Here is a 15,766-nt window from a genome sequence, read left to right as displayed (position 1 = left end):
ACGGCCGGCTAATTTTGTATTTTTAATAAAGACGGGGTTTCTCCATGTTGGCCACGCTGGTCTCAAACTCCTGACCTCAGGTGATCCGCCTGCCTTTGCCTCCCAAAGTGCTGGGATTACAGGCGTGAGCCACTGTGCCCAGCCAGCATGTTCTTTGAGCTGTGGACCGCCCACTACCTCTAGCATACAACCCCTCTTCCAGCCTGTCTGCATGGAATCTATTCTGTCTCCAACCACACAACTGGCATCTGGATGAAAAGCTTACCCAGAACAGTTGATTCTAAGCTGCAAGGCTTTACAAATGTGCCAGCCAAAGTGAATGAGCTGCAAAATGCATTTGGATAACTGAATGGGTTGATTTGCCTTCATGGAGTTAGGTAATACTGCACAACTGCATGATGGTAAATGTTTACCAAAGACAGTTATCTTAATTGTAACAAAATTAACATTTTACTTTCCTGTTTATTAGACCCCAAGCCCATCTGTCTCTTTTTTTTCTTTTTTTTTCTTTTTTTGAGACAGGGTCTGGCTCTGTCACCCAGGCTAGAGTGCAGTGGTGCAGTCTCAGCTCACTGCAGCCTCAACCTCCTAGGCTCAAGTGATCCTTCCACCTCAGCCTCTCAAGTAGCTAGGACTATAGGCACATGCCACCATGCCCGGCTAATTTTTTTTTTTTTTTTTCTGATACAGGTTGCCCAAGCTCCATCTGTCTCTTTAAAAGCACTCTAATCCATGGTGTCTTTCCCTCCTGGACTTAAAACTCCCACAGACAAAATTAAGATCTAATTCATCTTCCTAATAGATGCTTATTATTTGTTGACATGCTCCTGCAGCCAAGTAACAGAGAAGCTGGTAAAATGTTTAAATTAGCTGTATTACTTGAAAGAAACATTGTAAATCTGCTGAGTAATATATTTACAAAAATATTTAGGATTGTTCCCACAACTGAATGATGGATCCATAAATTAGTAGAAATATAAAAGTTTATTGTTATACATTATAAAAGTGATCTTTTAAAAAAATCCAATATTCACTTAAAGTAGACATAATACAAATTAGGCTACCACCCATCATATATTTTTTGTATGCTTCTTATGAAAAATGTCCACTGTTGTTTCATGACATGGTCTTAAATCAAAATCACAATATCCAAGGGAAAAACGACTCTAAGAAGAGAAGAAAAGAGTATCATTAAAAATGATACAAAAACAGTGCTACACATTATTCATAAGATTATATCATACCTGTGGTTTCTTAAAATAATCAAGTCCCCTTCCAATCTTAATCATCCATCCATTGTTGAACCTGTTGAAATTAGTATATAGTATTATATTCAAGACATTTAAGTCAGACTATTAATAAAGCTGTAGTGTATTAAGTGTCAGCAAAATTTCCCCCTAACAAAGCAAACCACTTCCTCCAGTGGCATGAGTTGAATCATACCTGGGGTTCATTATGAGCTGTGTCCACAATGAAAACAGTCATAGAATCAGTTGATTTAATTATCTGATAGTTTAATCTTGAATTTCAGCTTATTGATAAAACTTTTTCGTGTTCTCCTAACAAGTGGTGGCAAAGTGTATTCAGGGAAACTGGTGGTGTTTCAAGAGTTCCCCTACCTAGAGATGGGGAATGTGCAGGAGGAGCCCTGGACCCTGACCTCTGCTTTAACTACAGCAGCTGCATTTTCATCTGTTTTGCATATTTAGTTTGTGATTAAGTTTTTATTAAAACTGAGTGCCCTTGCTATAAACATAACCACTGTGCTAAACAAAAGGAAGATATCACTAAAATAACTGCATATTCTGTTTTCTTATAGACTCAGCAAATTGTTATGCCTACTAGAATATTTAATAATCCATAAGAAGTAAAGCCACATTAAGTAAATATTAAGTTCACTAGAAAATAAATTATCCTAATATCATAACACTATATATACAGTTGAGTAGACAGAAAAGTATTCTCTTTTTCTATATGACACAGAACATGTAAATATTATTCCATTAGGAAATATTAAACTCACACACAAAACACTTGGCTTACTTTGTAAAAAAGAAAGCCAAGTGTTTTTTTTCTTCTCAAAAGTGAAAAAGTACTAAATGGAGTTTTATTTGAATTTTAAATATTTATAAATTATTAAATATATGCAATTATATAAAACATTTACAAAAATTTTAAGTATATATCAACTGCATAAAAATTAAAACATTATTGTAGACTAACCTAATTTCTCGGTCATGTATTGAAGAAGAGTATTGAATTTCCAACAGCACTCCATGACTCCTGAGTGACTCTTCTATTTCTTGCAGCCCTCTACTTTGCTGCACTTGCTCAATGCCCTGTTAATAGCAAAAATACGATTATCTGCCGCAGTTATTATTACTATCTTAAATTATCTCTAAGCTATACAATCTATATCACAGGTGGATTAAGATGGAAATGTTCTATACTAGTTTCAATGTCTATTATCTCAAAAAAACAACCAAACAATGTGAGGTAGTTTAAAGAGCAATTGTTTTTATCAAAATCATCTTTTTTTCTAATGTGAACATAACTCCATCCTGTCTCCTTAAATGTAGTTTAGAATAGTTTTAGTCATCCAGGTGGAGCTGACTGCTTTTGAAATCAATCGTAGAAATCATAATTATTTAGAAGCATTCCTATTTTAAGTCAAAACCAAGATAGAGATGCCCACTACCATATCATATCATGCTACCATCCCCCAGATATAATAATTGGTAAAGAAACAAAATTGTCCATAGTGCAGACAGTGTGATTGCCCCCCAGAATATCCAAGAGACTAAACTAACAAACTATTTGAATAAGCGCATTTAGCAAAGTGGCCAAATACAAAATCAGCATCCTAAAATCAATAACTTTTTTTATGACATGTTATGCATACTGTTAGATAATAAGTTAATTCCCAAGGAAACAAATCTAGCTGAAGCACTGCATCTGTGTTCTCCTTGACTGGACTACATCTTGTAACTGAATAAAGTTAATAAGAAAGAGTAAGTGCTTTCAGGTACCTACTTCATCCAGAGAGGTGAGAAGATGAATAGTTTTTACTTTACATGGTCTCTTAATAAGCATCTCACAAAATCGAAGAAAGTTATACAGCTAAAAGACATTAGAATGGATTATTACTAATTTAGTACATTGAATATGATATTTCATTATATTTTAGTATGTTCACATACCTGATGAGTATGTCTAATATAAGGATCTTCTATCCAAACTTCTGTAACTGTCTCATTAAGGTATTCGCGAAAAAGTGACTCATAACTGAAACCTGTTGCATTCTCTTCTATTTTAATTTGCTTGTGATATTTTCCATCTATAAAACACAGGCTTCAACAGTAAAACCAGTGACCATTTTTTTTTAACACATTTTGTATTTTATATAGAGTGATTAATCAGCATCAGATACATATTAATTTTTTTAACTTATTCAGCAAATACTTATTGAATGCCTACTAAATATCATATACATTGCAGGATGTTACACGTACAAAGGTATTTAAGGCAAACCACTCCATTAGTGATTTCTGCCTTCACAGAGGCTAGGCAAGGGGGAAAATCTAGAGGTTTCCTGGAACAGGTCCTTGAGCCAGATCCTATAGACCAGGCAGTTTGTTGAAGGGAGTAGTGTATATATAAAGGTATCCAATAACTTCCTGTCACCATGGGTAGCACCACATACTAAAACTCAGTGGCTATCTGGTCCTCCTCTTCAGACTTGTCTTTTTATGTCTTGCAATCTAATAACTAAAGTGAGTATTAAACATGAATGCAGGGCAGAGCGCGGTGGCTCATGCCTGTAATCCCAGCATTTTGGGAGGCCAAGGTAGGTAGATCATTTGAGGTCAGGAGTTCGAGACCAGCCTGGCCAACATGGTGAAACCCCAGCTCTACTAAAAATATAAAAAGTAGCCAGGCATGATGTCAGGTGCCTGTAGTCCCAACTACCTGGGGGGCTGAGGCAGGAGAATCACTTGAACCCAGGTGGATGTTGCAGTGAGCTGAGATCATGCCACCGCACTCCAGCCTGGGCAACAGAGCAAGACTCTGCCTCAAAAAAAAAGAAAAAACATTAATGCAGTATAATATGAAGCTTCAAAGTCTTTCTTGGCACGTGTAGAGTTTTAAACAGAAATTTATAGTACTTCTTAATAAGCTAAAGACTGGGATGTCACAGGATCAATAGGATAGATCTATTGCTTTTGTTCATTCAAAATGAACATTGAAAAAGTTATCAGAAACCTTTAAGGTTTTAAAAAAATATGACCCCTGGCTGCGCGTGGTGGCTCACACTTGTAATCCCAGCACTTTGGGAGGCTGAGGCGGGAGGATCACCTGAGGTCAGGAGTTAGAGACCAGCCTGACCAATATGGCAAAACCTCAACTCTACTAAAAATACAAAAATGAGCCAGGCTTGGTGGCAGGTGCCTGTAGTCCCAGCTACTCAGGAGGCTGAGACAGAAGAATTGCTTGAACCCAGGAGGCAGAGGTTGCAGTAAGCAGAGATCGCGCCACTGCACTCCAGCCTGGGCAACACAGCGAGACTCCGTCTAAAAAAAAAAAAAAAAAACCCTAATGGTAGCCCCTAAATTATACTTTACACTTTGTTTAAAAATCAGTAGTTTGGATTCTGTTCCAAATATTTCCACATAGATAACGTTGGCAACTATGCCTTATTTTTTAAGCCAAGATAGCCGCATAGAGGTTAATTTAATTCCATGTACTCAAAACCACAATGCTGAAGGTACTATATTTCATCAATGTTTTGGAGTAAAATTTCATTCTAAATTTCATATCGGGGCTAAGGAAACATAACTTTATTCCCACTGAACAAAGGAGCTCAGTGGGGGGTCCCCAGGGTATGTACTGATACAGGATAGTAGGAAGAGATGGGGAAAGGGCTGTAGAAAGTATAGAGAGGAAGAAAAGCTGGGGCCTGGGGGCACTGGCTTTTGAGGGCAGCAGTACCTTTGGCTATAGAAAGCAGCAAGTATGCACTCAGGTAAGGGTGGAAATGGCCATTTACAGACATTTGTAAACTGGATGCTTAGGAGTAGGGAACTAATAATAGGGAACAATACCTACCTGACCTCTAATCATTAGGAACGCTTAACTCCTGAGGTGTTTTGATTCACAACAAAATCTGAGAGAAATCCCAGGAGTTTCTTTAGCTTCTTTCATGATTTTGGTCATTTCATAAAGGGAAATATAAATAAAATACACAATTTACATTCAGCATTCCCTGTAGTATTTCTTAACATAGGGTCCACACATAAGCTTCATAGGGATTTGTGAACCCCTTAAAAATGGCATGGAACATTCTCCAGTAAGTATAGCTTTCATGAGATGTTCAAAGGGGTGTCTGATATTCCCACCCCCAACTAAAAACAAAAGCCAAAACAAACAAACAAAAAATTAAGAACAACTCCTGTATGGGAGTGGAAATACAGATTAAATCCGGTAAGCTCCCAGGGACAACTGGTCCAGACCACACAGAGCTCCAAAGGGCAGGAGCCAGAAACATTGGGTGAATGCATGGTCACAGTTGTTTATGGATGCGTTTTCTAAAACAACCTCTTTACCTTCTTTTTCTTGGTCCAAGTACTTCTTTATGTTTTCCGCTCTGTCCATGTATTTGGAAATTTTTTCTCTGAGATTACATCTCTTAGTATTATCTTTGGTACCTACAAATTTAAAAATATATATTATCAAGTATCAAAATAGTTTTTCTATTTAATTTGGGCATTATTTTCAGTTTCTCAAGTTTTCTACAAATTTCCTATCCTCTAGTATGGCTTGCCTCAGTCCTCAAACACACACAATAAACTCAAATTTGGCTTGAACATACAAGACCTTCATATTTACACGAAGCGTGATGCAGCTTGGTTTAGGAGTGGGAGCTCTTGACACTATGTCTCATCTCTGGGACATCAAATCTGGTGGGATGAAAGGTGGCTCATTACATGTCAAACTCATGTCTGAGCACTATTTTATCCTAACTACCCACAAGTTTGAAATTTTTGCATAATTAAAAGATAGCAAAAAATATTTATCTTCCACAAAACCAGCTACTCTTCCAGACCTCCCCATTATAGTTAATGCACATTTTTCCAGCTACCACAAAAATGTTATTTTTGAATATACATGATCATAAAGTTTTACCCAACCACCCCTCCTCCCAAATCAGTCAACAAATCACTTCTTGTTCCTTCCCTTTTTTCCTTTCAACATCGCTTATATTTTCCATAATAATCTCATTTTTTGTTTGTTTGTTTTGAGACGGAGTCTCGCTCTGTCGCCCAGGCTGGAGTGCAGTGGCATGATCTCGGCTCTCTGCAACCTCCACCTCCCGGGTTCAAGCAATTCTCCTGTCTTAGCCTCCTGAGTAGCTGGGACTACAGGCGCCCACCACCATGCCTGGCTAGTTTTTGTATTTTTAGTAGAGACTGGTTTTCACCATGTTGGTCAGGCTGGTCTCGAACTCCTGACCTCAAGTGATCCTCCTGCCTCGGCCTCCCAAAGTGCTGGGATTACAGGCGTGAGCCACCGTGCCCGGCCCATTTTTGTATTTTTAGTAGAGACGGGGTTTCACCATATTGGTCAGGCTGGTCTCCGACTCCTGATCTCAGGTGATTCGCCCACCTCGGCCTCCCAAAGTGCTGGGATTACAGGCGTGAGCCACAGTGCCCAGCCAATAATTTCATTTTAATCTCTCATTTTAAAAAACATTTTGAGTTAATTTTTTATATTTACAGAAAAGTTGCAAAAATGGTACAGATAACCTCCTTCACCTAGATTCTCTTAATGTTAACATATTACAAACCATACTACAAGTATCAGAGCTAGGAAATTAACACGGAAACAATACTATGCACTTATCTACAAACCTTATTTGAATTTCACCAATTTTCCCACTAATGAAAGTTTGCTTTCTGGTCCAGGATCCCATATTGCATTTAGTTATGTGTCCTTAGTCTCCTCCAATCTGTGTTAGTTCCTTAATCTTTCTTTTTTTTTTTTTTTTTATTGATCATTCTTGGGTGTTTCTCACAGAGGGGGATTTGGCAGGGTCATAGGACACTAGTGGAGGGAAGGTCAGCAGACAAACAAGTGAACAAAGGTCTCTGGTTTTCCTAGGCAGAGTGTTTGTGTCCCTGGGTACTTGAGATTAGGGAGTGGTGATGACTCTTAACGAGCATGCTGCCTTCAAGAATCTGTTTAACAAAGCACATCTTGCACCGCCCTTAATCCATTTAACCCTGAGTGGACACAGCACATGTTTCAGAGAGCACAGGGTTGGGGGTAAGGTCATAGATCAACAGGATCCCAAGGCAGAAGAATTTTTCTTAGTACAGAACAAAATGAAAAGTCTCCCATGTCTACTTATTTCTACACAGACACGGCAACCATCCGATTTCTCAATCTTTTCCCCACCTTGCCCCCCTTTCTACTCCAGAAAACCGCCATCGTCATCATGGCCCATTCTCAATGAGCTGTTGGGTACACCTCCCAGACGGGGTGGTGGCCGGACAGAGGGGCTCCTCACTTCCCAGTAGGGGCGGCCGGGCAGAGGCGTCCCTCAGCTCCCAGACCGGGTGGCTGGCCAGGCAGGGGGCTGACCCCCCCATCTCCCTCCCGGACGGGGCGGCTGGCTGGGCGTGGGGCTGAGTCCCCCACCTCCCTCCCGGATGGGGCGGCTGGCCGGGCGGGGGGCTGACCCCCCCACCTCCCTCCCGGACGGGGTGGCTGGCCGGGAGGGGGCGCTGACACCCCCCCACCTCCCTCCCGGACGGAGCGGCTGGCCGGGCGGGGGGCTGAGCCCCCCACCTCCCTCCCAGATGGGGCGGCTGGCCGGGTGGGGGGCTGACCCCCCCACCTCCCTCCTGGACGGGACGGCTGGCCGGGTGGGGGGCTGACCCCCCCACCTCCCTCCCGGATGGGGCGGCTGGCTGGGCAGAGGGGCTCCTGGCTGGGCAGAGGGGCTCCTCACTTCCCAGTAGGGGCGGCCGGGCAGAGGCACCCCTCACCTCCCGGACGGGGCGGCTGGCCGGGCGGGGGGCTGAGCCCCCCACCTCCCTCCCAGATGGGGCGGCTGGCCGGGTGGGGGGCTGACCCCCACCTCCCTCCCAGATGGGGCGGCTGGCCGGGTGGGGGGCTGACCCCCACCTCCCTCCCGGACGGGGTGGCTGCCGGGCGGAGACGCTCCTCACTTCCCAGACGGGGTGGCAGCCAGGCGGAGGGGCTCCTCACTTCTCAGACGGGGCGGTTGCCAGGCGGAGGGTCTCCTCACTTCTCAGACGGGGCGGCCGGGCAGAGACGCTCCTCACCTCCCAGACGGGGTCGCGGCCCGGCCGAGGCGCTCCTCACATCCCAGACGGGGCGGCGGGGCAGAGGCGCTCCCCACATCTCAGACGATGGGCTGCCAGGCAGAGATGCTCCTCACTTCCTAGATGGGATGGCGGCCGGGACGAGGCGCTCCTCACTTCCCAGGTGGGATGGCGGCCGGGCAGAGACGCTCCTCACTTTCCAGACTGGGCAGCCAGGCAGAGGGGCTCCTCACATCCCAGACGATGGGCAGCCAGGCAGAGACGCTCCTCACTTCCCAGACGGGGTGGCGGCCGAGCAGAGGCTGCAATCTCGGCACTTTGGGGGGCCAAGGCAGGCGGCTGGGAGGTGGAGGCCGTAGCGAGCCAAGATCACGCCACTGCACTGCAGCCTGGGCACCATTGAGCACTGAGTGAATGAGACTCCGTCTGCAATCCCGGCACCTCGGGAGGCCGAGGCTGGCGGATCACTCGCGGCTAGGCGCTGGAGACCAGTCCGGCCAACACAGCGAAACCCCATCCCCATCAAAAAAACACGAAAACCAGTCAGGCGTGGCGGCGCGCGCCTGCAATCGCAGGCACTCGGCAGGCTGAGGCAGGAGAATCAGGCAGGGAGGCTGCAGCGAGCCGAGATGGCAGCAGTACAGTCCACCTTTGGCCCGGCATGAGAGGGAGACCGTGGAAAGGAGAGGGAGAGGGAGACGGGAGAGGGAGAGGGAGACGGGAGAGGGAGAGGGAGACGGGAGAGGGAGAGGGAGAGGGAGACGGGAGAGGGAGAGGGAGAGGGAGACGGGAGACGGAGAGGGAGAGGGAGACGGGAGAGGGAGAGGGAGACGGGAGAGGGAGAGGGAGAGGGAGAGGGAGACGGGAGAGGGAGAGGGAGACGGGAGAGGGAGAGGGAGAGGGAGACGGGAGAGGGAGAGGGAGACGGGAGAGGGAGAGGGAGACGGGAGAGGGAGAGGGAGACGGGAGAGGGAGAGGGAGACGGGAGAGGGAGAGGGAGACGGGAGAGGGAGAGGGAGACGGGAGAGGGAGAGGGAGACGGGAGAGGGAGAGGGAGACGGGAGAGGGAGACGGGAGAGGGAGACGGGAGAGGGAGAGGGAGACGGGAGAGGGAGAGGGAGACGGGAGAGGGAGAGGGAGAGGGAGACGGGAGAGGGAGACGGGAGACGGGAGAGGGAGACGGGAGAGGGAGAGGCTAGTTCCTTAATCTTTCTCTGCCTTCTATGACCTTGACATTTAGGAATAATATTGGTCAGTTATTTTTGCAGAATGTCTCTCATTTTGGACAGTCTGATGTTTCTCATCATTAGACTTGGTTTATGCATTTTTGGCAAGAAAATCACAGAAGTGATGTGCCTTGCTCAGTGGGTACATGATGTTGATGTGTCTTACTACTGATGATATTAACTGACCATTTGGTAAAGGTGTAGTTCAGATTTCTCCACTGTAAAATCACTATTTTCTCTTTTGTAATTTGTAAGTACCTTATGGAAAGATATCCTGCTTCCCATCACTCTTTCTCCCACTAATTTTAGCATCTGTTGATGGTCCTTGCCTGCAACAACTATGACTGTGATGTTTGCAAAATGGTGGTTTTCTATTTCCGTCATTCCTTCCCAATCTATTTATTCGATTAAATAGTATGGGCTCAGGGATATTTATTTTACTCTATGAGTTATAATCCAATACTATCATTTTCCTGCTCAAATTTTATCAGCTTTGGCTTTGACATCTCCTTCATGTTAGTTCCTGTGTCCTTTTGTCAAGCCCCCATTGCTATTATGTCCTTACATTTTGATTCAGGATTTTTTTGTTTCATTTTGTTTCGCTGAGACACAGTCTGGCTCTGTCGCCCAGGCTGGAGTGCAGTGACATGATCTCGGCTCACTGCAACCTCTGCCTCCCAGGCACAAGGAATCCTCCCACCTCAGCCTCCCAAGTAGCTGAGACTACAGGCACACATTACTATGCCTGGCTAGTTTTTGTATTTCTTTTCTATTTTCTGTAGAGATGGGGTATCACCATGTTGCCCAGGCTAGTCTCGAACTCCTGGGCTCAGGCAATCCGCCTGCCTTGGCCTTCCAAAGTGCTGGGATTACAGGCATGAGCCACCATGCACAGCCACAAGATGTTTTAAACCAAATTTGTCCAACTCTTGCATGTGGCCCAGGACAGCTCTGAATGAGGCCCAACACAAATTCATAAACTTTTTTTTTTTTTTTTTCTGAGACGGAGTCTCGCTGTGTTGCCCAGGCTGGAGGTGCAATCTCGGCTTACTGCAACCTCCGCCTCCGAGGTTCAAGCGATTCTCCTGCCTCAGCCTCCGGAGTAGCTGGGATTATAGGTGCCTGCCACCACACCCGGCTAATTTTTTGTATTTTTAGTAGAGACAGGGTTTCGCCATGTTGGTCAGGCTGGTCTTGAATTCCTGACCTCAAGCAATCCACCCGCCTAGGGCTCCCAAAGTGCAGCGATTACAGGCGTGAGCCACCACACCTGGCCATTCGTAAACTTTCTTAAAACATTATGAGGCGTGTGTGTATGTGTGTGTGTGTGTGTGTGTGCGTGTGTGTGTGTTTTAGCTCATCAGCTGTCGTGTTAGTGTATTTTACATGTAGCCCAAGACAATTATTTTTCCAATGTGGCCCAGGGAAGCCAAAAGATTTGTTAAAACTCATCTTGTTTATTTTTTGCCCCAGCCCTGAAATACACTTTTCCAAGGAGCCTCGGTCACTTTTATTGAAGAATGGCATTGAGAAACCAAATTCTGGGTGCTAGCTGTGTTCATTGCTGCTGGGGGAGTCCCACCACTACTTCTAGACCCTCTCAGTCAATACAGCTAGGAGGTATATGTAGGCTTACTAACACATACATCTATATATACATACATCTATATGTATTTGTTTCTGTCCATCTATATAAATATTAAAAACCATGAGTTCATGCTGATAATTTTGATTCCACAGAGCTCATTCTAGCTTTCCCCCATCCCTCTCCTGCCCAAATAAAAGCAAAACACAACCTTTCCTCAACCTTGCTAGACTTTAAATTATGTAGTAGTTCAGTCTTAGTCATTGTCCTTGATCAGCTGGCAGTGTCTCACACATAGACCCATCCTTCAATCATTACGCTACAGTTTCTCAGGCTTGGACCCTTACAGCCATCTTTGATTCCCATTAACCTTACTCCCATATCTAATCATGTGCCAGTGCCCCCTCCTTATCTTAATACTGGTATCATCTCCCTGGTCCATTCAGGCCCTTGTCATGTCTCATCTTTTTAAAAAGGTTTTATTAATTTTAATTGGCACATAATAATTATACATATTAATGGGGTACAATGTGATGTTTTGATACATGTATACATTGTGTAATGATCAAATCAGGGTAATTAGCATATCTGTCATCTCAAATATTTATTGTTTCTTTGTGGTAAGAACATTGAAAATCCTTCATTCTAGCTATGTTGAAACATACAACACATTATTAACTCTAGTCACCCTATTGTGTAATAAGACACCAGAATTTATTCCTCTTATTTAACTGTAATTTTTTTTTTCTTTAAGAGAGGGTTTCACCATGTTGGCCAGGCTGGTCTCGAACTCCTGACCTCAAGTGATCCACCCACCTCAGCCTCCCAAAGTACTGGGATTGCAGGCATGAGCCACTGCACCTGGCATCTAACTGTAATTTTGTACCCTTTGACCAACCTCTCCCCATTCCTCCTACCCACTGCCCTTCCCAGCTTCTGGTAACCACTATTCTACTCTCTACTTCTATGATATTAACTTTTTTAGATTCCACATATGAGTTAGATCATGTGGTATTTGTCTTTCTGTGTCTGGCTTATTTCACTTAACAATTTCCTACAAGTTTGTCCATGTCACAAATGACAGGATTTCATTTTTTATGGCTGAACAGTACTCTACTGTATATATGTACCATATTTTCTTTATTCATCTGCTGATAGACACTTGGGTTGATTCCCTATCTTAGCTATTATGAATAGTGCTGCAGTAAGCTTGGGAGTACAAATATCTCTTCAACATAATGATTTCATTTCCTTTGGATATATACCCAGTAATGGGATCAATGGATCATATGGTAGTTCTCTTTTTAATTTTTTGAGGAATCTCCATACTGTTTTCTATAATGGCTATACTCACCTCTTATTTTGATTCCAGCAGGAGCTCCTTAATTGGTCTGCTTAACTTCAGTCTCTACAGGTTAATGTCTACTTTACATCCTTGCCATATTCAGTCCTTTATTCAAGAAATATTTATTGAGAACAACATGCCCAGCACTGTTCTAAGTGCTGTGGATACAGCAGTTCATAAAACAGACAAAATTCTCTTCTATTGTTCAAGTAGGAAGAGAACAATAAAAATAAATTGGCAAAACATGTATATTAGATTGAGGTAAGTGCTATTAAATAAAATAATGAAGGAGGACAGGGAGTGCTGGGATGGGGTTATAATTTTACACTGGAGGTCTGGGAAAGCCTCAGAAAGAAGGTGGTATTTGTGTAAAGGCCTGAAATAGGAGAGAGAGTATGCCATGCAAATAAATATCTGTGAGAAAAGAGCACATTCCTGAAAGAGACAAGCCCTGAAATGCAACTCCAATTATGTTACTCCTTTGTAAAAACCTTAAATGGTTTCTCCTTGCCTGTGGAATAAGTTAAAATCTCCTGGTAGTCAAGGCCATCCACAATGTGATCCAAGCCTCTATCTACCTTTAAACTTTACTTCTCACTCTTCCTCTTCAGACACATGCTCAACCAAACTACTTATTTCGTAAGACAGCACAGGAATTTGAAGACTCTTAGATGAATTTCTGACTTCTGAAATTCTTTTTCCTCCAAAGCCCCAATCAAACTCCACCTCTGCCTTTCCACCCTCACATGACCTTTAACTGTTTAAATCCTCATTGCGTTTATCTATAGATATCTCTCTCCTGGCACTTATTCCCTGTATTAGCGCTATTTGCATTTTGGTCTTAACCCATCTATGTGACATCACTGTCTCTGTAACCTCTACGGGATCGGTGAAGCACCCTAGAGCAGAACTGTGATTCTCCTGCTTCAGATTCCTAGTGCAGCCAAAACTTGAGCAGTGTTCCACCTGACCAACACAGTACACCATCTCTCTTTTGGGATTCAGTATACCAGAGTCGTTGGGGCCTTGGGCTCCGACTGTGACTCTACCACCTCCTAGTGGCAGAACTTGAAAGCGAACAATACTTTTTATGCTGTAAAACGAGAATACCATCAACTCCTACTTGATAGGGCAATTGGTACGGATGAAACGAGATCATGCTTTTAATGTTTTCTGCAATGCCTGGCACTCAGCACTGAAACGTGATAGCTATGCTTATTGCTGTTGTCACTGTCATCATTATCATCAAATAATGCCCCAGGCAAGGTAGAGTTTACAGTTAATTTTTCTTTTTTTTGAGACGGAGTCTCGCTCTATTGGCAGACTGGAGTGCAGTGGCGCGATCTCGGCTCACTGCAACCTCCGCCTCCCGGATTCAAGCAATTCTCCTGCCTCAGCCTCCCAAGTAGCTGGGACTACAGGTGCGTGCCACCATGCCCGGCTAATTTTTGTATTTTCAGTAGAGACGGGGTTTCACCATGTTGGCCAGGATGGTCTCGATCTCTTGACCTCATGATCCACCCGCCTTGGCCTCCCAAAGTGCTGGGATTACAGGAGTGAGCCACCGCGCCCGGCCGGTAGAGTTTGTAGTTCTGACCAAAGCACCAAACCATAAAGGGCTCCCCTCTGCTGCCTCAAAGCTTCTGTAACACTTTAATTATAAGAAGCTTAAACTAGAAAGAACAGAGGGAGCTTAGTCCAGACCGGGAGTGTCGGGGGTTGGGGAGCAGGAGCTGATCTTATCAATTTAATACATACATATTGAGTGTCTACTGTGAACCAGGGTTGTGCTGGGTGTTAAGGAATATTTGGGTATTTCTCAACATTGAATAATACGAAAAGTCTCACTTGTTTCCTCCACAACCCTGCGCATTTCTCACACCGAACTTCATCCGTTTAAGAAAAACTTTTCTTCTTCTACCGCTACATAATTTTACTTTGGCTTGCTTTAAATGCAAATGTTTAAACAGAAAATTAAAAATAATCGTATAATAAACACCCTTATTACCCATCACCGAAATTTTTTAAATTAGCATTTTTGCTCAAATAGAGCTTCGATTTTTAAGAAATTTTTGCTTAAGGAAAATTAACTAAAGACATCATAGCATCTCTTTCTAAAACACTTTGGTCTGCATCTCTAAAAATTAAGGAAAGTTTTGGAAAAAAATCATATTGCCTAAGAAAATAATTTTAATGTCCCCCAATCTATATTCAAACTTTTCTAATAGATCCAAAAATGTCTTTTAAAGTTCGTACAAATCCAGGTCCTATCAAAGCTTATATATTACATTGCGTTATATCTTATATCTCTTAAGTCTTTTAAAATCTAGACTAGTAGCCTCCCCACCTTTTCTAGATGACATCAATCTATTAAAGATCTAAAAGAAAGCGGCCCAGTTGTCCTGTAGAATATCCCACCTTCTGTATTTAACTGCTTCTTCGTGGTGTGCAAAAATCATTTTTAACTCATTCACTTCACCCCAGACACAGCAGGAACCAGCTCCTTTTCCTCAGGTCCTCCCCGCCTTGGCTCATTGCTCACCTTTCAGAACCTGCAGGAGCAGATCAATCCCCTCTTGGTAACACACCAGAGCCTGCGGATACCGCGACTCCGAATCTAGTTCTACGGCCCGCTTTAGCACAGTGGCTGCAGCTGTGCTCTGCGGGTCCTGCCTCAGCCCGGACTCCGCCATAATTCTGGAAGTTCTACTCCGCCTCAACCCAGGATGAAGTTGAGCGGGTCTGCTGCGCTTCCGGGAAGTGGTCATGTGATACCCAGGCGCCTGCGCTCTCTTTCTAGGGACTTTCCTGAGTGGGAGGGATTTCGCCGGAACAAAAATGCCTCAGTTTGGAGGTCGCGCTCACTGCGACGGCAGGCTTTGAGTGTAGCACTTAGTAGTTCTTCCTCTGCTCTGCTTCCCTTCGGAGGAAAAGTTCAGGCTGAAGGTTTAGCGGGTGCCGGTGAGTGGGGAGTGAGTGGCGGAGAGTGCGGCATTCTTCGCAAGGTGTATCCGGGAACCCTCTGCAGATCCTAATTGATTTTCCCTATTGCGTTCTGAGTTGGCCGGTTACGGCAACCTAAATGGGTCTGCGCCTGATCCCGTCACATTGGCTCCCGTAAGGCCATTGGCCTGCAGGATCCCCCAGTTTCCCAATTTGCAGGATCCAGGGCCACGCGGCTTTTTGTGCCCAGACTCTTGGAGCTCAAGAACGGAGCCGCCGAGGCTGGACAGCTTGGGAAAGGGAACCCAAGCAACATTTT

At 44.2% G+C, this 15,766-nt stretch overlaps 2 protein-coding genes across 7 annotated transcripts in view; one reads left to right on the top strand and one right to left on the bottom strand.

Annotated features, from left to right (window-relative positions):
- Nucleotides 1-965: 965 nt before the first annotated feature.
- Nucleotides 966-15,292, bottom strand: MITD1 (microtubule interacting and trafficking domain containing 1). Of its 2 annotated transcripts, none has more exons than XM_003805404.5 (7): nucleotides 15,047-15,292; nucleotides 5,604-5,705; nucleotides 3,201-3,337; nucleotides 3,034-3,120; nucleotides 2,224-2,339; nucleotides 1,245-1,305; nucleotides 966-1,166 (listed from the first exon to the last, which is right to left on the bottom strand). In XM_003805404.5, exons 1-7 carry the CDS (start codon nucleotides 15,270-15,272, stop codon nucleotides 1,071-1,073), a joined length of 825 nt encoding a protein of 274 aa, XP_003805452.2. In that variant the 5' UTR covers nucleotides 15,273-15,292; the 3' UTR covers nucleotides 966-1,070. The 2 variants fall into 2 exon arrangements, with proteins under 2 accessions (XP_003805452.2, XP_034809561.1); XM_034953670.3 differs by lacking the exon at nucleotides 15,047-15,292 and adding an exon at nucleotides 14,923-15,010.
- Nucleotides 15,293-15,326: 34 nt separating this feature from the next.
- MRPL30 (mitochondrial ribosomal protein L30) overlaps nucleotides 15,327-15,766 on the top strand; it is a 42,345-nt gene continuing 41,905 nt past the window's right edge. For all 5 annotated transcript variants that reach the window (XR_010109246.1, XR_008624310.3, XR_008624311.2 and 2 more), the window contains exon 1: nucleotides 15,327-15,465. The gene's annotated coding sequence lies outside the window, so the exon portion shown is untranslated. The remainder of the gene's footprint in view (nucleotides 15,466-15,766) is intronic.

The sequence above is a fragment of the Pan paniscus genome, chromosome 12 (assembly GCF_029289425.2).
Source record: "Pan paniscus chromosome 12, NHGRI_mPanPan1-v2.0_pri, whole genome shotgun sequence".
Taxonomy (NCBI): Eukaryota; Metazoa; Chordata; class Mammalia; order Primates; family Hominidae; genus Pan; species Pan paniscus.
This window is presented reverse-complemented; position numbering and strand designations above follow the sequence as displayed.